Source organism: Tetrao urogallus, assembly GCF_951394365.1.
Source record: "Tetrao urogallus genome assembly, chromosome: 15".
Taxonomy (NCBI): domain Eukaryota; kingdom Metazoa; phylum Chordata; class Aves; order Galliformes; family Phasianidae; genus Tetrao; species Tetrao urogallus.
This window is the reverse complement of record NC_136828.1, coordinates 1,796,343-1,820,768: the sequence shown is the minus strand read 5'-3', so window position 1 is coordinate 1,820,768 and position 24,426 is coordinate 1,796,343. Positions and strand designations below refer to the sequence as shown.

The 24,426-nt window shown below is 47.2% G+C and overlaps 1 protein-coding gene across 1 annotated transcript; it reads left to right on the top strand.

Annotated features, from left to right (window-relative positions):
• Positions 1 to 485: 485 nt before the first annotated feature.
• On the top strand, positions 486 to 22,833 carry UBN1 (ubinuclein 1; the record flags this gene model as incomplete). The annotated part of the gene is made up of 17 exons (XM_079543157.1): positions 486 to 722; positions 2,277 to 2,360; positions 3,340 to 3,435; positions 3,747 to 3,881; positions 4,562 to 4,665; positions 5,956 to 6,394; positions 9,016 to 9,086; positions 10,682 to 10,811; positions 11,031 to 11,149; positions 11,629 to 11,757; positions 12,679 to 12,822; positions 15,706 to 15,756; positions 16,906 to 16,948; positions 17,272 to 18,501; positions 19,898 to 20,150; positions 20,471 to 20,560; positions 22,781 to 22,833. 17 exons carry the CDS (start codon positions 486 to 488, stop codon positions 22,831 to 22,833), a joined length of 3,408 nt encoding a protein of 1,135 aa, XP_079399283.1.
• Between the last annotated feature and the right edge of the window lie 1,593 nt (positions 22,834 to 24,426).

The following is a 24,426-nucleotide window of genomic DNA, read 5'->3' as shown; positions in this document are numbered from 1 at the left end:
GCCTCCCCTCGGCTTCCCCTCGATGCTGGGGCCCGCTCGGTGCCGGCTCCCCATCAGCGCCGCCGTCTCCGGTGGGGAGCGGGAGCTGTCCGTTAGCGGCGGGTCGCGCCCGTGCAACGACCGTTCGGGGGCTGCGGGGCCGCCCGGCTGCGGGTTGAGGGGCCGCGGTGCTCGGCTGCCGCCGTGCCGGAGGTGTCGCGGCTAAGCGGTGTCGCGAAGGGGCTGCCGCGTTCAGGAGGGTTCACTTCTCCGTTTTGTTTTCCCCTTCTTCTTTCTTTCTCAAGCGTTTGCAGTGCGTGCCGATAACGCGAGGTCGTGTCGTTCGCTGCGAAAACTTCAAGATCGGGAGGACCCGTTCGATTTCCAGCATCCTCCCGTGCCTTCGGCTGGCCGCCGAGACCCTCATGTGCGTGTGCAGCTGGGGCAGAGACGCGCCGATGCCGTGGGAGCTGTGCCATGAGCGCTGGTGAGCTGTGGCCGTCGCCATGACGGAGCCCCACCGGGTTCTGTTCACCACCCTGCACGGCCCTTTGAGCAGCAGTTTCCTGAAGAAGCCTCGCAAGGACGATGCCGAGCAGTCCCCAGAGGCGGAGCAGCCTGGGGAGACCGTGCGGCTGTCGCTCACTCTCTTCGAGCCGGATCACAAGCGCTGTCCGGAGTTCTACTACCCAGATCTTCTGAAGAACAGCCAAGTGAAAAGAAAAGGGTCTTCAGGAGACAAAGTGAGCATCCTCGTGGTCGGTTTATCTGAAGGTTTCCAAAAGTTTTGCGTTGTTGCTCTCTTAATGCTGAAGGGAGAGGTGGGAGAGCATTACCTGCGAGGTGCTGAGAGGGGAGCTGATGGGTCAGACACCCTGCAGGCTCAGAGCTGGGAGCCATGTGTTCCTGTTCTTGGGACACTCTTCTTGTTCCACTCTGTTACTCCTTCATCTTTGTTGCTATTGCACATCAAAAGGGTGATGTGCAGCATGTTTGGCTCATTGTGTTGTGCTGCTTCTTATTTAATAGTGCCCAGTTAAAATATCAAAAAGAGTGATCCTCTGTAACAGAGAGCTGTATCTTTTTTGGGGACTTTACTTTGTCTTATATGACTCAACTGACACAGGGGAGGTTTAGGTTAGATATTAGGAAGTTTTTCACCCAGAGGGTGGTGAGGCACTGGCACAGGCTGCCCAAGGAGGCTGTGGATGCCCCATCCCTGCAGGCATTCGAGGCCAGGCTGGATGTGGCTCTGGGCAGCCTGGGCTGCTGGTTGGTGACCTGCACACAGCAGGGGTTGGAGCTGGGTGAGCGCTGTGCTCCTTTGCAACCCAGGCCATTTTATGATTCTATGACTCTTTCCGCTAGATCCCTGTTTAATGGCCCTGATGCTTTCAGGTGTTCCCTGACAACTCTGCTTTCTTCTTGAAGGCCATTTTTTGGGATACAGTCGTATGCTAACCTTTGTTGCATTTAAGCTTTGTGTTATGGACATCTTTCTGTCAAAAAGTAGTTATTGAAAGGAACTTTTTCACACTGTGATGTGAAGGAGTTCTGGTCTCCCAAGTCTTTCAGCACCATTCCTGCTGCTTCTGACATCAGTGCTGGTGGTGCCTGAGAAAGTTGATTGGATTCCATTTGCTTTTGCTGCTGATTTTCAGTTCTATTTGGTACTCAGTTGATGAGGGTTCATACTGTTTTCTGGGGAATCAGGAGAAGCAGAAACTGCTATAGAACTACCTGAGGGTGCACACAAAACCCAGAGACTGCAGTAAAGCAATAAATGCTTGTTATCCAGTAAGGATCAGTGTAAGGACAGGTTCTTCTTATGTCTGACTGCTGAAGCTCGTTCACATGAACTCAAGGGTGGCTGGAGAAGAGAAGGGAGATGCCCCTGGATCTGATTGTTGAACAGCAATAATACAAAAGAAGAGGGATTTACATGGAATCTGGAGATCTGTGGTAGGGTACCATCTCACCACCCTCTTGTTACTTTTCTGGGAGAGAGCTGAGAGAGGAAACCATTCATTCCATTTCCTTGGTTTATCACTGTCTCAAAGAAATCTTATTTTTCTTACCAGTAGAGTTCTGGTTACATTTCCAATCCTTCTGCATGCTTGTTTCTAGGTGACTTATTCCAAGAATAATAGCACTCTGGGAATACTGCATTAAAGATTGATTTGGCAGAGCTTCTGCCTGGCAGATCTGGTCATGATAGGTTTAATGCACACGTAACGGGGCTTTGGTGGCAGGGTGACAGGATTGGTTCTGATGGCTTTTGTCTCTCTTTTCTGCAGAGGAAAGAACCTGCTGATCCCTTCGATGATGAAAAGGAGAGACATAAAGCGGAGGCTCTTGCTAGGAAGTTTGAAGAAAAATATGTATGTTTGTCTTCTTTATATCGTGTTATCCCTTAGAATGGGTAATGCTGCTCAGCTCTCACCCCAAATTGTTTTATCAGAAGTTAGCAGTTGTTAGCTATATGTCCCTATCTTCATGTTAGCTTCACGTCCCTACCAAGTCTGTTACCTTGCTCCAAGGATACTGTTGATACTTTTTTTTTCTGTTTCAAGGCTGTGATTTACTAAAACAGTTCTGCTACGTTCCTAAAACTGATGACAGCCTGATTATGGTGAATAATATTTTCCCTTGTGGCAGATTTCCACCCTTAATTTATAAGATGTATCCTATTTTTAAGCAAAAAGAAGTGTTTTCTAAGCCTTGCAGTCATGACGTGGTATAGCCTCTCATGTCTCTAAGAACAGCTCTGAGTTTGCTGTCAGCACTGATGAGTTCAGTGGAAGGGAAGCTGATCCGCCTTGCCCATTTCCTTGTTGTTCTTGCTCTCACTTTGCTCCTGTAGATGACAATAAAGCAATGTTACGTTTTACAGCCAGTGCTTTTGGTTATGTGAGTTGCTTTATTGTCTTGTGATATGAATGGGACCTGTTGGTCATCTTAATGCATTGCGTGCGTGGTTGGTGCCCGTAGTGTGGGGTTTGTACTGGCTCTGTGACAGTTATGGAAGAACAACCATTCTGCACTGGCAGAACTGTTCAAGGGATGCAGACCCAGTTCAAAATCAAGCCTACTGGCACAAAGCCGACCTGTCTGTTGGGACAGCATTTTATTGCATACGAGTGCACTGTTCTTGATTCTGTATGACGAAGCATAAAACTGGATTTATTGTGCCCTTAGATTAGCATGTGATGTGGGTCAGTGATGGTTCCGTCCTCCTGCTGCTCCTAGGAGGCAGAAAGCTTTCCTGTACTGGAGAGAATGTTAGAGTCCTACGTCAGGGCTATCCCTGTGGTCATTAGAAAAGAAAGATGAGCATACCATCAATCTTTTATTGTTTAGGGTGGCAAGAGACGTAGAAAGGACCGTTTTCAGGACTTGATTGATATGGGGTATGGATACGACGAATCTGACTCCTTCATTGATAATTCTGAAGCAGTGAGTACTTGGGCAGGTGTGAGGGTGGTTAAATTCAGCTGCCTGGGGGGGGCTGAGCTGGCATCTGGGGAGAACATGAATGTAGTGCCAGCAGGGAGCGTGCCAGGGCTGGGTAACGAGAGCTCCTGCAGCAGCTGCCTGACAGGAGAGCACCAGTTAGCACAAGTGTCCACTGCCCTGCCTGTTCCCTGGGGGAGCACGAGTCCCACTCCATCCTCCAAGCAGCTCAAAGTGCAGAATAAAATAAATTCTGTGATGATTCTTTGAATATAAGTTTACAATGCTAATAGATTGTTCTCTCTTATTTCTAGTACGATGAGCTCGTTCCGGCTTCTCTTACTACAAAGTATGGAGGGTTTTACATCAACACAGGAACGCTTCAGTTTCGGCAGGCATCTGATTCTGAAGATGAATATGTTAAAGAGAAAAAGAAGAAATCTCCCAAGGTCAGCAAGCCAGCTTTCTAGGAGTATTCCCTCTGTTAGAGCTCGGTGGGTTTGCCGCATGAAAAGAGTGTTGAAATTGGAAATAGAGACTTGTGAATTGATACGGACAGAACAGGGAGGGAGATGTACTGTCTCATAACTGAGCGCTTCATAATCCCATTCTGTCCTCGTGTTTGATGGTAAAAGGAGGATTGTTTGGTGTTTGTTAGACTGCGGGGGGAGTCGCCTGGTAGAAACGTTGGTGAGCACTGTCACTCTGAAGAGTTGCTTATTGCTGTGGGGGTGACACGTCACATTAGAGGACTCTTCTCTTTCTCATCTGCGATGTTAGAGGCTTCACTAGGCCAGTGATTTTGTTCTGTGGCAATATCTTCTGGAGATGGCTGCATTTTCACAATACTAAAGTGGCATGGCTAAAAGAGGAGATGGTAGGGGCAGTTCCTTCCCCTTTGTTGACAGAATCTTTTCTAGTGTAAAAACTGGGTGCACGGTAAAATGTTCAAGATGGTTCATGCCAGAACTGTGGTGATAGCCCTGTGTTGTTTGTGTTAATATGTCTGGTGGGGAAGGAGCTGTTCTCACACTACTGGCAGAGGGTCCAAAGTGGCTCTTGTGGCTGCAGCTCCAATTCCATGTACAGGTAGCACTTTTGATTCTGACTCGGTTTTACTCCTTTCCAGAAGCGGAAGCTGAAAGATGGAGGTGAAAAAATGAAGAAGAAGAAGAAAGATGATTCTTATGACAAGGAGAAAAAATCCAAGAAGTCCAAGTTCCCAAAAGCTGGGTAAGGAGGAATAAAGGGTGCTTGCTACCTGATGCCTCTGTGGCATTTGTTATGCTGCATTAATACACGTTATGCTGGGGGGTGGCTTGGAGGCATGCTGCATAGACAGCAGTGGGTAAACTGCCACTGGGGAATGGGGAAAGGGAAGCTTCTGGTTGGGAAGCATAGCTCCACAACAAGAGTACCAGGGCAAAGAGGGGCACAGCTACCTGGAAATGCTGTTGTGTCTTGGAGCTCAGTTTAGGCACTAATGGTCAGAACAAAGATGGACAGTATTGGGGAAAATGAATATTGGGACAAAGTTGGGAAAGGAAGGGCAGGAAGGAGGGACGTGAACTCAGAGTGGTGTGAGCCTTGGGCCAGCAAAGAGAAAGAGGTTAAAGGCCACGGGTGGTAGGGCTGGAAAGGAAAATTGTGTTGCCATTTTTGCTGGCCAGCAGTTTGTATTCCTGCCCAAAGCATTTCTTGGATGGATGATCAGCTTTTCTGTAGTTTCTCTCTTTTGGGGCTGTTAACCTGAGTGGCTATTCCAGTCTGAAGGGCTGCTGTTAAACTTGTCTATACTTGCACTCTGCTTGACCTGATCTCTTAGTTTCAATTTCTGTATTTGTTGTCTTTTGCCACATTTTCATCCTAGTTTTTCCCTTCTTCCTGTAACTGTTTGGTTGGATTTGCTTTTTCCTGCATGGATTTGCTTTCTGACGTGGTGCAGTCAGTGTATGAATCTGTAGTAGTAAACAAGGCAGGGGAATTTGCCCCAGTTGAAACAGAGACTAAAAGCTTCACATGGCTGTCACACTCCTGCTTTGGTTCCTCTGCACTGGTTGCTTGTGCATTTCCTATTCATCCTGGCTAGAGCAATGCACATTGCCTTTCTGTTCTCTAAGTACTGTTCCATGGGCAATAGTCAGTCTGACAAAGGAGTTGTGGGACAGGTGCATCAGAAAGCCTAGCAGATGATGGGAAAGGAACTGAAACTTAAGTGTGGTGAAATTGGATAAGTGAGCAGCTGATAGCTAAATGGGTGAAAAAGAATGACAACATGAACTGAATGGACGTGCTCCGTGTCACACGGTGCATGTGAGTTTTCAGCCCTCCTGTCTCACCTTAACTCTTAGCTATGGCCTTAGTAGGGCTTAGTTTTTCTGCTGTAATTGCATAAGGGGATAAGATTTAACGAAGCACTGGTGCCTGCAGCTGGAGTGAACTCAGGTGGAGGTATCATTGTCTCTTTCCCTTGCTCTTATTTTATTTCTCAATTCCCTCTCTTCTTCCCTTCTTTGTTTGCAGCTTTACGGCATTAAATGCGAGTAAAGAGAAGAAGAAGAAGAAATACTCCGGAGCTCTCAGTGTCAAGGAGATGCTGAGGAAGTTTCAGAAAGAGAAGGAAGCTCAGAAGAAAAAAGATGAAGAGCAGAAAGTGGTGACTCCTTCACCAGCAGAGCCTCAAGCCCCAAGGGAGGCAGAGACGATGCCCGACCCGTTGTTATCACTCTTTGGTCATGCCAGTGACAGCGACCTGCTGCAGGCAGCTACGGCTATGGACACATTAACTGACCTAGACTTGGAGAGACTCTTCAACGAATCCCCAGAAGGGAGCCCCCTTCACGACGTGGAGGATGGGAGCAATCCTGCTGGGGCAGGCTTAGAACAGGACTTCAAGCAGCTGCCATCCCTCCCGGAGGGGCTGCCGGCCCCTTTGGAGAAGCGTATCAAAGAACTGGCTCAGGTGGGTGGGTTGTTGCAGGCAGCAGGGCTGTGTGCTTGCTGGGGGCTGCCCTGCTGGGTTCTTTACCCAGGTGGGGAAATTTCACAGTGCCAAGCAGGAGCACAGCTTTCTGGCACTCGGTTTGCTTCTGTGCCAAGGCGCTTCCTTGAATACCTGTGTGTCAGACAGTGGCAAAGCATTGGTCCTCAGCCTTGTTATCTGCTGAATTTCCCATTTCAGCTGTCAGTATGGGTTTTTGGCCTCTCTTGGCAAAGTAGGCACCTGATGCAATAGGTAGTTTCTCAAGTCAATTTAATGCAAGTGGTCTTAAAATGTGAACTAATGGGGCCAAAGGACAGATTCCACCATAATAGTTTTAATGTGCTATGATGATCAGGGCAGTGTTTATGAAGAGGCACATGGAGTTGTGTATGTAAAATAGATGGGTGCAGCTGCAAAGCATCACCATTACTGTTCTGCAGCATGAGAAGAGCCCTGTAGATGGGGCTTGAAGATTTGTTAGAGCTGTTCCCTCTGTCATATGCAAATGGATGCCTTCAGTGAGGCAAATACACAATTCGGCAGCTTGCAGGCTGGAGTCACATTGCTGACAATTTGATTTTTGTTCACTATCTTTAATATCTCAGTGCTGCTTAGGAAGTGGAGTATATTAATTTATAGAAGGGTGATGTCAAATTTTGCTACCTGTAGCTCCTCTTGCAGCTGGACTTCTGTGTGACTTGTCCATCTCCTCCAGAACCCTGTGATTCACCTTAGGATCTGCTCTTCTGCAGGGGAAGAGTTGGGTGCTGGCCAGGGATCCCTCTGCTGGCATGTCAGACAAGTATGATTTCAGCCTGTAGACTCCTCTGATGTGTGAGGGCTGTCACCATCAGCCTGTCAGCAGATGTGAGATGTTTGGTTCCTGCTATTAGGCTTGTCTTTAAATATTGATTTTAAGTCATAAATGGTACTGAGACCACTGTAGTGCTGCAGTTCTTTCTTCTGGAGATCGAGAGTGCCCATTACTTAAGCATCTCTTGCTTAATAACTGCTGTTACTGAGGACTAGCTTCTGCTAAAGATAACATTTCTCAGTAGAACGCAGTGAAGTGTGCACATGGTGGAGAGCAAACAGAAGCAGAAACTGAAGAAAGTAGCAGCTGATGAAAAGAGTGGGCTCCTTCGTGGCTGTTGCTGTTTGCTATTCATGCTGTTAACAGAAAACACTGAAGCACCTCCTTCTGAATTATATTTGACCTAAAGAACAATATTGCCGAATCTCCCGCAATACTAAGTTAATCATTATGCTGCTGCAAGGTGGTGTAATAGCAGGCTACCCCCAGATTTTCCTGCTGCAGTGTCTCATGTTGATGGACTCTGTACATTAAGATAAGAAGTTAAACATGAAATGCAAGATTTAATGAATTGAAGCCTATGGGTCAGTTAGGACTTGAGCTCTTTTGTGGGTTGGAGTGGAGGGCTGCCTCTCTCTGCCATGACAACCTGTCCCAGCAGGTGGAGGCACTCATGGGTTAAATGGACTCTCCAGGCATTTCATCTCTTGCTTGAACTGATTTGACTGTAACCCTTTTCTTCCTAAAAGACTTCTCATGTTGAGGTTCCCATCAGCACTGACCCTTCTCCTTTGACATCACCAGCCTTCTGCTGGTGACCTGCTGCTGATGGAGATTGCTTCAGGAATGTACACACCTTTTGGGAATAATCTTACTGCTTACCAGCCTGAATCTCAGTATGTTAAATCAGGAGATGTCAAAATCCTTCTCCTTTGGTCCCCTTCCCCCTGCAAAGAATCACTGACCTGATGTGGTGCATTGTGGCAAATCCCACTTCTGTTTACATCAGTTCTGCTGCACACAGCAGACTGTGAACTCTGTGGCACTTTTCTGCTATGTTGCTCATCTCTTGGAATTATTTTTCTGTTGGCCATGCTTTTCATGGGTGTGATTTTTTTTGGGCAGTGCTTTGCAAGCTGCTCTCATATCCCGTTCAGGAAGCTTCCTGAGCTATTTTAATTGCGATGGTGTTGACAGGAAATAACAGATCCCCTGTGGCTACGATTCTTTCTGTTTGTTTCTTGAGTCAGTGTCCAGATTGGCCTGGAAAACATGCTGATAAGTATCCCTGCCTCTCATTAAACGTGACTGGGCTGATCTTTCCTGTTCCAGGGACAAGCTCTCTGTTCCTATTGCTCAATCTAACACTTCTTCTGGGAGGTTAAGACCATGTCCTTAATCTGTCCCTTCTTCCCATGAGAATAATGCCAAGGAAGCCAGTTGCCTCTAAGCCATCTCCTTTCCCATATTAAGCAGTGGAATCTTGACTGTGCTGTTACAGCTCCACTGTACACAACAGCAGCACACCCAGAACTCAGAATGGGAAGGTGTGTGGACATGACGTGGCCATACCAGCCCAGGTGGTAGAGCTGGACTCAAAGTGAGGATGCCTAAGAGGTGTCTCTTGCTTTTGGCAGCTTTTAGTCCACTTACAAGCAGGTAGTTGGTGGAGAACTTGGTGAAGTAACTCTGCTTTGTTTTGCAGTAAAGGTTTTAAAAATAAGCTTTTGATTCCTTGTGCCCATCTATATTGGTGTATGAAATAATGTTGACTTCTATTTTTCAGGCTGCTAGAGCTGCAGAGGGAGAAGGCAAGCAGAAATTCTTCACTCAGGATATCAACAATATCATACTGGAGTAAGTGCTGTGTGGGTTGAAGATTGGGGCTAATGCAGGGAAAGGAGAACGCTGGGGAGAGCATTGCTTTTTGGTAAATTCAGGAGCAGGTTTAGCAGGAAGTGTGGGCCTTCCACACACAACACACCTGGGATATCATGAACGTCTCCTAGAAACAGCTCTCTGTTGCAATATGTGTACGTGAGGTAGGAGAAAACCGGAGGAGTTGTATCTAAGCCTCCTGTTTTCAAGCCAGTGCTTCGTATTCTTGTGCTTAATTTTTTCAGCTTGACACAAGAACAGTAAATCTCTTCCTGCTGGAGATGTCAGGCACTTTCTTTGCTATTTATGTGCTATATGGAATATTTTTTTTAACTGGAACAATGCTGCTGTGTTCAACTGGTATTCTGTAAAGGTGGGAGGAACTCCATTGCTGCTCTGTATCTTTGGGTCCGCCAATTGTAGAAAGCCACTGCAGTTTCAAGGAGCTGCTGAGAGTAGCTTTATTCTTCTTCAAGTGTCTGGAGAAGGCTGTTGAATGCATACAGCTTTGTGAACATCTCAGTGTAATACTTCAGCCTGAAGGAAATTAATGCCTCTGTTTATCAAGGCACTTGGAGGGAGCTGCTGACAGGAAGTTTGGGAGTCTGCTTACCTCTCCTTTCAAGTGGTGATTGCTGCCTTTTTGCATCCCAGTGCTGACTGCACAGGCACTTCTAATAGGTTTTAAAAGTAATCATTTAAATCCCCTGTGAAAAAGGTTAAAATTAATTTATATGGCTTGGCAGTAGCATCAGCTGTGATGCTTAGAAGTGTATTTAAAAGCTAATCCCTGAGGTTATACGTACCTGTGTAGATCAGTTGGATGTGCACTGACCTCTCTAGCCTGGTCACTGGGGAGTAAGCTCAAGCCTGAGGGATAAAGATAAAGAAATCCAAGCCACAGGTGGAACTGAACTTGGCAAGGAATGTGAAAAACAACTGTAAGAGATTATACAGGTACATTGGTCAGAAGAGAGAGGCTAAGGAGTGTGTTGTTCTTCCTGAGTACTGCATCCAAACCTGGGGCCCCCAGAGCAAGAAGGAGAACAACTGTTGGAGTGGGTTTGGAGGATGGCCACAAAGATGCTCAGAGAGCTGGAGCTCCTCTGCACTGAAGGGAGCTGGGCTCATGCTGTCTGGAGAAGGCACCTGAGAGACCACATTGCAGCCTTCCAGTACTTAAAGAGAGCTAATAAAAAGTCAGTCTCCTTCCTGTTTACACAGGCAGATAGTGATAGGACAAAGAGTAATCATTTTAAATTAAAGAGGGGAGATTTAAATTGGTATTAGAAGGAAATTCTTTACTCAGAAGTGTGAGGTGCTGGCACTGCTGCCCAGAGCTGGAGGTGCCCTGTCCCTGGAGGTGCCTGAGGCCATGGATGGGTCCCTGCAGGGGCGAGTCTGTAACACAGAATGGCTTGGGTTGGAAGAGATGATTTTGTGATGATTCTATGAATTCACCTTGTACTTTTTCCCTCTGCCTTCAGCTCCCCAGGTTGCATCAAAGCTGCCTTTCTTTGTTTAAGGAACCCATGCTGGATCTCCACTCAGTGTTTGTTTGTCTTGTTTTTCAGCATAGAACTGCAGACCCGGGAGCTGAACAGCCAGATTCGGTCGGGGGTGTACACCCACCTGGCTGCATTCTTGCCTTGCAGTAAGGACACCCTGGTCAAGCGTGCCCGTAAGCTTTATCTGTATGAGCAGGTGAGTGATGTTGGTAGCACAGCCTTGTCTCCCATGCATGTTACCCTCCAGAGCACAGTTACTGTCTGCATGATGTGCTGCTGTCCTCCGCTCAAGCACGCTTTGGTCGCCTCATCTGGTGGCGTGGGTTCAGAATTGGCAAAGCCTCATCCTGCTGAATTTGGGTATCTTGTCTGGAGCGCAGTTTGGAGCCTCGGTCTGTTCTGTGATGTTCTCTAGGGTGGACGACTGAAGGAGCCTCTGCAGAAGCTGAAGGAAGCCATTGGTAGAGCCATGCCAGAGCAGATGGCGAAGTACCAGGAGGAATGCCAAGCCCACACTCAGGCCAAATTTGTCAAGTAAGCTCATAGTTCCCTTGTTATGCATCTGTAGCTCTTCCCAGCAAGTTCCCTGTAACCTGTAAACTGCTCTCATGAAGTTTATCACCTATTTTTTTTTCCTGCATTCAAGAATTGCTGACAGCCATTAATCGCCCTAATTAAGCAGTGTGTGTTCTTTGTACTATCTGTACTGATGCCACCTACAGCAGCATTGATAGGACCAGAATTTGGCTGAAGTGTTTCACTTCTGCCCAGACATGTTTTTAGAAACGTGTCAGTCTGAAAGCAGACAGGCTGGATCTCTGCAGTCTCTATTACACAGTATTGGGAAGTTCATCAACACTGAGTGCTGAGCTCAGCTTCCACCATAAGCAGCAGGTTTTGAGGGTTTATTATCACTGATTTGTGAGACTTCTGAACAGTGTTGTTGGGAGATTTATCCTGGTTTTGGATTAGCCAGGACGATGACTTCCGCACTGTCTTCATCTCTATTTTAGAATGCTGGAAGAGGAAAAGGACAAAGAGCAGCAAGATCGAGTTTGCTCTGATGATGATGAGGATGATGAAAAGGGAGGGAAACGCGTCACGGGACCACGAAAGAAATTTCAATGGAATGATGAAATAAGGTTCGCATAATTTAGATATTAAGTGAACCTGTGACTTGCTTCACTTCCAACTGCATAGAATAAGACACTATTTGTACCTTGGTTTCGGAGCAGTAATAGTCAAATTGGAAGCTTGCAGTTAGTAAATCTCAACTTGAAATACATTGCAGAACTAACCCAATTTCAGGTGCAAGCCAGCTCTGAGAGAAGTGCTAAGAAGCCTCTATGTGGAGGTCAAGAGAGAGGGGACAGATCTTTAGGAAAAGAAGGAACGTGACGGAATGCTGAAATCCCACCAGCTAGACTCTTAACAAGATCAGATTTCTGGTTGTGAAAACAGTTTTAAACTCTTGGGAGTTGCTGCCCTTGTGCCCAAGGGTCTGACAGAGTGCTGGTGAAAGGGAGAATGACGCAGGGTCAAACGAGAATCAGTCATGCTGTCTTTTTCATCTTATTCTAACAAACTGGGATGCTGCTCCATAGATGGCCGATACATTTAGAACAAAGAGGGCTTCACTTCCTGCCTTCCCATTGCTCTCAGCACAAACTCCTGCAAAGGAGTTCAGGTCTGCAGCTGCTCGTGACGCCTGTAATTCTGGCACTGGTTTTACCACCTCTGCTGTTTCAGGATATTACGGTGGGACGGAGCATAAGGCCTTTCTCCTCTGGCTCACTTGTGTGCATGCATATGCATACAGAGAAATGTGCCTTTCCCTGCCTCTTTCTTACAGAGGCAGTGTAGGGTTGACTTTTTTTTGTTAGAAAGGTGTTTGGAATGCCTGGACACGAATCCTGCACTTGGCTGGCTACAGTCTGATCCAGAGTACTTATGCACAGCCAGGCATGTCTTGGCATATTCATCCAGCCCTGGATAAGTGGAATGACCTCCATCTGGGGAAAATGAATCCAAGTAACTGTATTTGAAATCTTCCTGTTCTTCAGGGAGCTGCTTTGCCACTTGGTGAAGATTAAATTGGATGGTTATGAGTATGACAAGAATAAGGCTCAGTCTCTGGAGGATTATGTGAAGACCTTCCTAGATGGAGAGGTGAAGCCCCTATGGCCAAAAGGCTGGATGCAGGCCAGGTGAGCAAGAATAATGTTGTACTCCAGGGATTCCATATCATAAGGGACTTCTGAAGGTCGTTAGTCCTACCCCTGTTCAAAGAACAGCTAGGTTCAAAGTTAGGTCAGATTGTTCAGGGCTGTGTCCTTCTGAGTTTGGAAAGTCTCTGCGGATGGAGGTTGTGACAGCATCTCTGGGCCACTGTTCTGATACAGAGTCACTTTTCATAAGTCTTTTCTCTGTATTTTCAATCAGAATTGCCTTTGCTGCACTGAAATGACTCTCATCTTTGTTTTTTTTTACTGTGTGCCTTTGAGAAAGGTGCCTCTATCTTCTTTGTGACTCCCTGTACCCAGAACTCTTTGGCTAGTGGAAGACTGCTGTTAGATCCCTCCTTAGTCTTAAGGTTTTCCAGGCTGAGCAAGCTCAGATCCTCCAGCCTCTCCTATGTCCTGTGTCCCTATCCTCAGTGGCTCTGGACTGTCTCCAGTTTGTCAGCATCTCTCTCGTATTGTGTGGGCCCTGAAACTGGACACTGTACAGATGTGATTTCACAAGTACTAAACAGAGGAGAATAAGCACTCGTACTGTTAGCTGTGCACTAACTACCAGAATTTAGTTATCTTCCAGCAGTATGCCCTTCAAGCAGTGAGTTCAGCTTGTCCTTAAGGACCTCAGGTTCTTTTTTGCTGGCCTGCTTCATTGCCAGTTGGCCCTGAGCCTGTGTGTCTGCATGGGGTTATTCCATGCCAGCTGCAGGACTTGTGTTTGTCTTTGTTGAACTTCTCAAGGTTTTATTGCCCCTTTTCTCCTGTCAAGGTCCCTGTGAGTGGCAACCCTGCCCTCTGACACTTCCCACCCCACTTTCACCCTCAAACTTACTCAGAGTCCAGTCTGTCTGTCGTCCAGTTGTTAGTGACAATGTTGAGTGGTCCTGGCCCTGGCACTGGCCTCTGGTGGATGCTGCTGGGTGTGACAAGTTATGAATCAGAACTGGCACTGAGCTGAGGCCTGTAGTTTCCTGAATCTGTATCACCAAAGACCTTCTCAGACACTTTCCTAGTCCGTAGAGTATTCCCAAGAGAAAGCAAGGTGGAAGGCTTTAGCAACTCTGGGACTTGCACAGGCACATCAGAGGCAGCAAAATAAGTAGGAATTGGGAAGGAGTAAAGACAATCACATTCATGTCTTGATTGCTGTTTCCTGCTCTTACACGCCGTCTATCATCCTTGTCACTGAGCTGATGATTGCAGAGAGCCACACAAGTTGCAGAGTGTCATTCTATTGAGAATGTCATCAGTTTCTGGCCTGCCTTGTTTTGCTCACTAGATTTAAAACAATGACAAATGTGCAGCCCTACTGCTGGCACGTCTGTCTCTTTGTACTTACAGAGCTCGATAGCACTGTAATCTTTTCTCTGCTGAACTTATTTTTTTGATTTAATGGGTACCAGCTCTTAAGAGCAGTAAATGTGAGAAGCAAATTACAAATCCATCTGGAAAACTACCGTGGCAGTTTACTGCAGTTGCACGTGTACCTGAAGTGCAGTACTGTGCATGTTTGTAGTGTGCTGCTCAGTGTGGGAGCTAAATGATGGCACTAGGAAAAGTGGGCGCAGACTCCTCCTTAATAAAGACGTTACCAGTTTGGGGGTGGTCTTAGCTCACCAACTTTAAAACCTCTTTGAATACAAGAAAATGAAAATCTTGTCCCTGAATTTGTAGGTAAAACTGTTCTTAGGCATACAGGTGTTCCTCCAAGACTTGTTGCAGGAGAATCTTCCAATGAAGCTGACTGCAGAAATGATGGAAGAAAAGTGGATTCCCTGACTGCTTCTCAGGGGCTAAGGGATAACGATTTTTCTTTTGGGGCTTTTTGTTTTAAGGACAGAGGCTAGCTTGCCAGCCAGGCAGAAGTGGAGGGGAGGTTTTGGCAACACTACAGGAGAGCTGTAAAAACTTTTGTGGGCAAATCAGCTTGATTTGCTGCCAGTGTGAGCACAGAAGTTCATCTTTAAAAGGAGCCTCAAGGTGAACAGAGTATCAGCTTTGTGTTTGAGTTCAGAGAGGCTCTGCCATGATTCTGTTTCCTTGGTTAGTACTAAAAGGCAATCAGCATAAGACTGTAAGGTTAAAATATGTGGGCTTTTTAAAAGAAGATGGATGGCAAAAGTCACTGCCTTAAAAACTGAGTATGTTAATAGCAGAAGGAAAGCATGTTCCTTATGCCAATATTGGTGGTATGTTTATAAGCTTCTCACCTTGATGTCTTAGAAACCAGCAGAGTGGCAGCTGTTGTAGGTGAAACAGTGCTTGCATAAGATTCTGGTTTACTTAGCCTCAGAAATAATGGCTTTTGGCTGAAGTTCTGCTTATTGGTTGTGTCTAGACAATTGAAGAAACGGTTGTGCTGATTTGCAAAGGCACTTCTGTTTTTTGGGATGCAAAGGCAGCAGCAGTGCAGGGTATGAAGGCTTCTCATCCATATTGCTGTATATAAACCAGGAAAGGAAACCTCTCCCCCTTAAACGTGCTGAAGAGTTCCTGGATGATCTGCCAGCTCTTGATGATCTCTGGCAGCAGCAACACTCAGCCTGAACAACTGTGCTGTCTCTCCAATTGACTGTCAGCTCTTTGGGCTGGCAGAGCTCATTTCTTAGCTACTGTCCAACCACACTGCCTTAAAGGCCCTTTCAGCGCCTACAAGCGTAGCTCCCCAGAGAGGGGATGGAGTGAGGGAGTTCAAGAGGATTTTCCTTGAAAATGGATGAATATTTATTTGCTTCCCGTGGTTTTAATCTCACTCAGTCCCCTGCTGTACTGTGCAGCTCTGTCTCCAGTGATCCCAGCTGCTCTACTGGGTCTTGCTGGATATCACTTCTCATTGCTCTCTTCCCTTCTTAGGACACTGTTTAAGGAGAGCAGGCGTGTACACGGACACCTCACATCAGTCCTGTGAGTATCGTGCAGCGTTCCTTTAGAGTGATAACTGGTGAACTGCCTTCCCTGGGGCCTGGGTGGATCGAGCAGGAACACCTGAGCTTGTTTGCCTCCCATCAGATAGTTTGGCGCTGCTTCGTTTTGGAAGGTCTAGGGAGAGAGGTGCTGTGTGACATCTCCCAGCAACAGCCTTCCTGAGGAGCCTGGGCCTTACAGCGGGCTCAGGGAATGATCTTTGATGCCAGGTTGCCTCCTGGCCTTGTTCAACAGGCTGGAGTCAAGCTTCTGTGCGAGGCCCTGGGAGATAGTTAAGTAAAATGGACTGTGATGCCAGCACTGTGGTTATTGCCACCTATTCAGTTAATCCTTACTGGATTCTGGATTCCCTCTTCCTTGTTGCCAGGTTAAAGCAGAGGTATGATGAGCTCAAGGCACTGAGAATGGGAGAAACAGAATTGTGGGTGACAAACCAAGGGATCTATTGGAATCCAGCTGGGCAGGTGCCTTAATGCCTAAGGGTCTCATGAATCTTGCTGGCAGCACATAACAGACGATGATACAGATTTAGGCTGATATCTGTTAGACAGATGGTCCTGTTCTTGGCATTGGATGAATGAGGGGAAGTGGAGAAAGGATATGAAATAGAACGTAGAGTCATCCTTTCCTCAGCCATACCACTCCAGCAGCTCAGGGATATCTTGTACCAGAGATTGCATCTGACCAGACCAAGTGATCTATTCTCCATGAATTTGGCAGATGCTTTTGCATCCTTGACTTCTTCTGGGAATCTAAAAGAAGCGTGTAGTTTTTCTCCAAAAGAGTCTGCGTATCTGTTTCTCTCTGGGTATTGCTATAATTAGGTCAGCAGTGGGCTCCTGTAGCTCCTGGCCCTGCAGCTGGTGCAGGATGTGTCTGTTGAGTGCTTTCACTGCTCTGCTACCATTTCAGAATCTCTGCTCTGCTTCCTAAATCATTCCCTTGTGTGGGAGCTGGGACTTCCTAGGGCAGCAACAAATGTCATACGATTTTGAATCCTAGCAACCTGAGATGCTGCCTCTTTTCTTTGCAAAAGCCTCAGTGGATCATCATTAACAGGGCATCTGGTTGGATGCTTCCCTACAGGCATTCAGTGAACCCATGTTTTCTTTGTCTCCCTTAAAACAGGGCGAAGAAGAAGGTTGTTGCTCCTACTAAGGTAAAGGGGAAGGTGAGTCTGTTTTTTGCTACACACATTTGATACATCCCAGTAGCTGAGAGGCTGCCATCTTAGGTCCTGTACTTGAGCTTTATGTCTATGCATAGATGTAAGGAAGTTGTATTCTTAAACAGCAGCAGTCTGCACTGTGCTTGAGGAAAAAATAGAACAGCAGCTAGATTTGATGGCAGCAGGAATACCAGTCTGGAAGGAGGGTACCTGTCATTGGACAGGCATCACACCTTCCATCTCAAAATCGGGATCCTATCCTTCCCTTCTCAGCATTAGATTCTGCCTCTGTTTTGACTTTGCTTTCTGCTGTCATTTTGTTCCAGGAACTCTCCTCCAAACCTGATAAAAAGGTGGCTGTTTCTGTCCCATCAGTACATTCAAGCAACACCGTAGCTCTGTCATCGGAGTCCCAGGCAGGAGGTCTTAACATCAGTGCCCAGACCAGAGAACTCCTGTCCCTTGGGACAGCACAAGCAGCCAACAGCACTGCTACTCCTGCTGCCTTCATGGACAATTCCTTGGACGAAGATTTAATTCATAATCCTACTTCCTCCCTTGAAGCAGTCTCTAAGGAACTGGCTGTGTTGAACAGCAGGGCGGGAGGGAGCCCCGACTTTCCTCTTCCTGGAGCTCCAAAAGCTCCGCCTGAGAAGATTCCAACTCTTGCATCCTCAGAAGAGAAGAGAACATTTCCAAAGGCCCACCCTGCCCCTACGACGTCCTCTGCTGGTTCCCTCCAGTCTCCTCTAAATTTCCTGGCTGAACAGGCCCTTGCATTGGGCCAATCTTCTCAAGACAAAAAGACAGAGAACTCTAATTATAAAGAGCTCTCCTGCCAAGCCTCTCCCAGCAAAATCCTTCCTGATATGCATCAGGCTAAACAGAAGCACCACAGCCTGGTCCGACCAAGCCATGGGCCTCAGACCTCCACCTCAGTGCCAGGTACTCAGGTGAAGGTTTTCCACTCGAGCAACCAGCCACAGAAGACTTTCACCTCTCCTGCTCCATTTGCCAAACTGCAGAACCCCAAGTCCTCCTCCCCGTTGCCCCAGCGCTCCCTCCTCCAGCAGGTCAAATCATCAACCAAAGCCCAGAGCTTCCATTCCTCTGCCACCTCAGGCAGCACCCAAAACTCCAGCAGTTCCCACAAAAGCCCAGGCTCATCTTCATCATCTCTAAACTATACAGGAAAGCACTCAAGCAGCTCTAGCACTTCAGGACAATCCTACAAGTCACCCTTTGTTTCTGGATCACTCTCCAAGCACGGGGCTTCTTCCAGCAGCTCCTCATCGGGAGCGTCTGCAAACCAGGGCTGCTCCTCTGGGAACCTGCTGCCCAGCATGCAGACCCCTTCCTCCAGCCAGGCATCCAGCCGGCCGGCCCTGGGCTCTGCAGTGAAGAAGACTCCTGTCTCACAGAAGCTGACTTTGGTGGCACCTCCTGGAGGATCAAATGGAGATTCTAGTGGGGGCACTCAAGGGGTGGCCAAATTGCTGACCTCCTCCCTAAAGCCAGCTGTCGCCAGCAGCGCCGCATCTTCTACCTCTGTGCCGGTAAGCAGGAGCGTGCTGACCTAGCCTGATGTTAGGAGAGCACAAGGCATGGTGTCAGGCAGTCTCCTGACTTGTTGGGACCTGCTGTCAAGTGGTGACTTTGAAAGAAGTTCCTGAAATTCTTGAATGGCTGTCTGGACTTTGGCTGCTTAGGTTAGGAGGACTTGGCCTTTGCCATGGGTTTGCACTCCAGAGTCCAAGCTTTCGTTTTCAGCTCAAAGTAACAATCAGAATACTCTGGTACCTTCCAGACAGCAATTTTTGGGCAGGCTGTGTAGTGTTCTTGACCTGACGTTGTGAGTTACAGAGACAGTAATGCTGCCACCTAAGGCAGGAGGAAGCGTGGTAAGGCAGGTAGCCATGAGAGCTAAAACTATTGCATAAACTAAGATTATAACTGTCCATTTCTTTAAAATTAGGTCTGCATCTTGACCTTCTTATGTTATAAGTAATTTTAGTATTACTGGCACTTTGTTTCACTGCTGCTCTGCAGAGTAAACAATCTGTGATACTGGGCTTTAAACTCAAAATGCCAGCCCGTCTACTTCTGTCCACATTCTGTTGCTCCCCAGCCACTCCCATAGGTGGTGAAGTGATATTTGGAACTCAGCTCATTGGCAAGCTGTGAAACACAAGGTCTGACAGATCAGCGAGATATAATGCCCTGTGCAGAACTCCCGGGATACCTATAGAAATCTGTATTATCCAGGCATTGTATTTAATGATTTTCATCCATAGACATTTCTAATGCAGCTGAGAACCTAATAAAGCTGCATTAGAAATGTCTATGGATGAAAATGCAGCTGTATTAGGTTCTCAGCTGCTCAAATTGGCACTCTTTTGTGGCACACAGAAAGAGCAGGGCAATAAAAATGAGTGTTTAAATGGGCCTGAAAACCACATACTGTTCAGCTTGTGCACCCTGCCTGTTACCAAGATAAAGAGCTGAAGAGCATTTCCCAGTGGAGCAGAGTTCTGTGGGAGTGATCTCCAATAGCATTCTTGGGTAAAGAGGTACGTCAGGCCTTGGTGCCCTGATTTGACAGCAGTTATGTGCTGTTGAAAGATAATAAGCTTCCTTCCTCAAACTCGTAGGCAATAGTTCAGCTTTTCCTCTGCCTGTTGGAGGCATAGTTCCAGAGTAGAATAACAGGCTCAGATCCAGTATGGTCACATTAGAAGACCACAGCATCTAGGAGCTGGGTTGTTAGTGTCCTGGGCTCCTCTAGGTGGCCTCAAGAGTTCCTTGAGGCCTTGGCAGTTCTTGGGCACAGCTGGGAGGGTGCTTCTTGCAAGGAGGAATTCTAGAGTACTTTTTGGTTTGGAGTTCTTCAAGTATAAATGTTGACATGCCTTGCTTTTCCACTCCTGACTGACCTTTTCTGTTGCTTTTCAGAAAGGAACTAGTGGAGCTGTGCTGCTAACCAGTTCTTCCTCCTTAAGTGTACTGTCTCCATCCTACAAGTCCAGCAATCCAAAGTTGCCAGCTGCCCTGAGCTCCACCCCTTTAGGTATTATCTCTCCTATTCATACCTTCCCTCTTCATGTCATCTCCTTCACTTCAGACTCCTCCCCGAAAGCAGGAGTTTCAAAGGATGCAATAGTTACAGGACCTGCTCCAGGAACTTTCCACCATGGCCTTGGCCACAGTGAGTGCACTCCTGCTCATGCATGTGTCTTTGTGCCTGTGCTGTTAAATAGCAGAGCATTGGCATTCTTGTTGTGTTAACCCATTGCAGACAAACTCATCTCTCTCACTGTTGCTTTGTGCCGTAGTTCATGCGCTTATACCTCTAGCAGTTGCATTTGGAGAACCTTGGGCAGATCCTTGTAGCTAGCCCAGAAGTCCCAACAGCTGGAAACCAAGCTATAGGCTTAAACGGCTGCAGCTCCTCTTATCATTTCTGTCTTCAATGTGTATTTGTTCTTTTTTTTTTTCCCTCTCTCCTTTCTTTGTTTTTCTCTCTAGGTCTTCTGGCTGGCTTGCACTCCAGCCCCCACCATGCTGCGCCACTCCCACATTCTGCCCTGTCCACTCATTTACCGCAAAGTCTGCCAGGTAACTTGTCAGACACTCTTGTTTGTCTTCTGCGTCGTGAGTCACCCTCTATCTCAGCAGGGTGACTTTTAGGGGTGAAAGCAAAATTCCTGTCCTTGCTGTCTGACCAGTGCTGTCTGAAACCTCCGGCCTCCCCAAGGTTCAAAGCTAGGCGTAGCCCTCTGTGTCCTTTGCTGTTTTGTTAGCCAGCACAAATGTGTGCTTCTGAAATGAGGAGCACTCACTGCTTGGAGTGAGCACCTGGAGGCACTTAACGTTGCTGCTTGCGTCGTGGTAGAGGCTTGTTCTGTTAGGATGAAAGCCGTGCCTCTTTATGCACAGTCTGCCAGGGCTGCCCGAAATTGAATATGCTGCCTGTGTGGAGTTTTGTCACTGGTGACCTACATAAAGTGTGTCAGACCAGAATGTCTTGCATCCGTGCGCTGAGCTAATTGCCCACATCTCCTTTGCAGTGAGGGATGCAGGCTGTTTTCCTTGGTGCTGATGATGTGATGATTTTGCAGTTAAGCCTGCTCCTCCCCGTTTGATGCCTGCAGAACTGATGCATAAAACAAGAGATGTCCAGAGAACATCTCTGCTGATAATTGGAGCTCTGCCTGCTGTGGCGCGGTGGGTTGCAAGTGTTTGTAAGAACTGCAGAGGAAGGAGAGGAGAGAGGAATCCATTCAGCATGCAGGAAATGGAAATGAAGGGACACCAGATTGGGCATGTCTGCTTTGGTAATTGTGCCATTGGTAATTGCTGCAGCTGTTTCTGATCAAGAGTCCCTTGGGTCTTCAGCGTGGTTCAGCACGGCTGTCTTAGCTTCTTACCTGGGTGGTGTGAGTCTGATGTGGCAGTGACTGTGCTGGCTTCATACTGTGGCACTGAAGCCATTAGTAGATGCGTGGGCACACTGCTGGAGGTGATGTGGTCTCCTGGAGCAGTCCATGCGAAATGCCCTTGGCTGCTGAGTGTTTGTTGGAGAAAGAAGAGACCGCTGGTGAAAATGGGAAGAATTCCTCTCCTTTGCTTGTTTTAGTGGAGTTTGTGTGGGGTGAGTTGTTGGGTCCCTCCAGGTGGCAGAAGAGAAGCAGCCCCATGCAGCAGTTGCTGTGTGACAGACCTTTCCTTCCTGTTCCTAAACTTCCACTTGCTGGAGAGTGAGGAGATTGATTTCGGTTTGAACGTGTGAAATGTATCCTGTGTCACTGGGGAGGAGTTCTCTTCCTCATTTGAAGGAATTTAGGGCCCTCACTTGGTGTTTTCACGCAAACATTGAAGACTGAGCACAGTGCAGTCTTCTCTGACAGTATTTCCAATTTGTGGTGCTTTGTTGAAGAACAAAATGGCTTTTTTTTTTTTTGGCCACCGTGGTCTTAAAAGATCTCCTGTTTCTTTGGTGGAAGGAACTGTAGCTGGCTGTACAGATAGCCACAGCTGCACTGCTCTGCCTGAAAGCTGCGAGCTGGCGTTTGGGAGGTTGCTACAAATGCAAGGAACTGTTGATGCCTTATGTGCAGGTGCTCATGGCAGCATTCATCAAAAAGCATTTGAGCAAGGAGCATCCGGTGTGTGCTTGCTTGTTGTTGCTGCTGCATTTGCTGACGGGTGTTCCTGCGTGCTGTGGCCGTGGTTGTTCCAACTGCTTGCTCTAGAAGTACTGTGTGCTGGGACTGCAGCCTTGCATGGAATGAACTGTCCTTGTCCTGGAGAAGGAGCTGTTGCTGCCCTGCTTGGTGCCACTGCTGCTTGATTGCACGTCTCGGTACATGCATTTGTTCACTGTGATCTGGTGGTAGTTTTAATTGTTCCTGGAGAATTCTGACATGTTAAACTACCTTATTCTTTCTCTATTCACTGCATTTACTCTTTTTCCTTCGTGTCCTCTCCTTTTTCTTACTCCAGTGGTTAGATTCCTATGACTCCTGTTGCTATCAGTGGGACTTCATTACCACAGCAGAGGTCTGCTGAGTGATACTCAAATCAACTGTAGATGCTAGGCAGCAAGCACCATGAGTTTCTAGTTTCCTAGGTGGGGAGACACCACAGCCTGGCTTTTAGAGGACAGAGATTGCCAAGCTAGCTAGTCAACCAGCCATCCGAACCCGTGCTGTGGTGCTTTTGTTGAGAGGCCACGGGAGACCCTCGGTGCTTCCTGTGACTGCAGCTCAGCTGCTGCACGCAGCTCGGTGGAGCTGATGCTGAAACCCTTCCCCATTTGCTTCTGTTTTCTTTCAGACGCCTCTCAGCTTCACGGCAAAGGGTCCAACACACAGCAGCGGAAGTTGTGACGTCTGCCAGGAGGGGAGCTAGAGCACACATAGGATAAACCCGGAGGAGCTGTTATTCATGAATACCGACCGTGTCTTCTACTCAACGACAACTGGAGAGACTGAACTTCAAACGAGGGGTTTGTTGGTGCGTTTGCTCAGAGGTTTTCAGAGTAAAGCCCCACACCGAGGGCCACCTTGAGCCACGTCCCGATGAGAGAAGTGTTTGTAGCACTCTTGTATTGCTGCTGCCCTTCACGCATTCCCTGGCACTGGCACGAGCTGGAACTCACACGAAGACTCGGGTGGCCTGGCTTCCCTGCAGGAAGCCTGGGGCTGCTGGATTCCCACTCACCCGCGTCTGCGTCTGCCAAGTACCTCCAAGCCCAGTTACCTCCTTGGTCTCCCTGTGGAGGGTATGAAAGGTGCTTCTTTCTTTTGCTTTGGATTTACTTGGACAATTCTAGCACTGCCAGTGCTTTCTGAAGACATTTCACTGAGATACTTTTTTTTTCAATTGTACTATTAAGCTGTGCTACACTTAATAGGAGGACTTAACATTTCCTGTGCGGTGAATCTAACGAACCACCTGATGTTCCCCTCTGGAGGAGAAAGAAGACTCTTTAAAGAGACACTTCTAGATGCACTCATGGACGTTGAGAATTCTACATCTTTTGATTTTTGCAGTTATTTTTTTTTTTCCTCCAAAGGGATGCTTTTTTCCTGCTCAGTTTTATCCTCATTACTGTTGAATGCATTGGATTGAATGGGACACTTCTCAGCATGTCACGTGTATAGGAAGACATAATTCCAGTGCCTTTTATGGTGGAGCAAGAATGGACTAGTGACACACATTTCAGCCCTATTTTATGTGCTCCTCGACCCTTTTTAAATCATTCTGTATTTAAGATGTATTCTGTTTATTTAATAGAGCTTTTTATGGTTGCACATCAAAAAAGCTGCACTGTCTGGACTTAAATGGTGTCTTGGTGACTGCGAACACAGTACCAAATCCAGCAAGAGCACCAGTTCTTATCAGAGTTTGTGCAAGCGGGTTCCAGACCCTCCCCTAAAGCCATTCTTTCCTAGGGTTGTCAGTAACGATCTCTTTAGTGGGCAGAGGGAATGATCTAGATGAACCAAGGTCACTTATATTCAAATGAATTCCAGAGAAGAGTATTGCTCTCCTTGGTGATTTCTGCACTAGAATCATGCGCTTGTCCCAGCTGCAGGAATGGGGACCATCTGGAGTTGGGGGTGCGTCATTTTGATTTTTTAAGATGATTTTTAAACTCTTAGCCCTAAATAATTCTCCCCTGAGCACACCCTTATGAACTGTGTATAGCTAAAGGCAGGCTGTGGTTCCAACTGAGCTTTGTGGGTTTTATTTTTCTGCTCTCCCCAGTCTCTTTTTCTCAGGCTCCTGGAGCCCACATTTGAATCGTGCCACGGTGGCACTCATCTGCATAGATTTAACTGGTAGTTCAAGGGAAAGTCTGCAGCCCTCCTCCTAGAGCTTTCAGGTAGGATGCTGGCGCTGTTTATACCAGCAAATATCTGCTTTTGTTTTCCCTACTTTTTTGTAAGCTCCGAGACTGACTGTTCTCAGTTTGA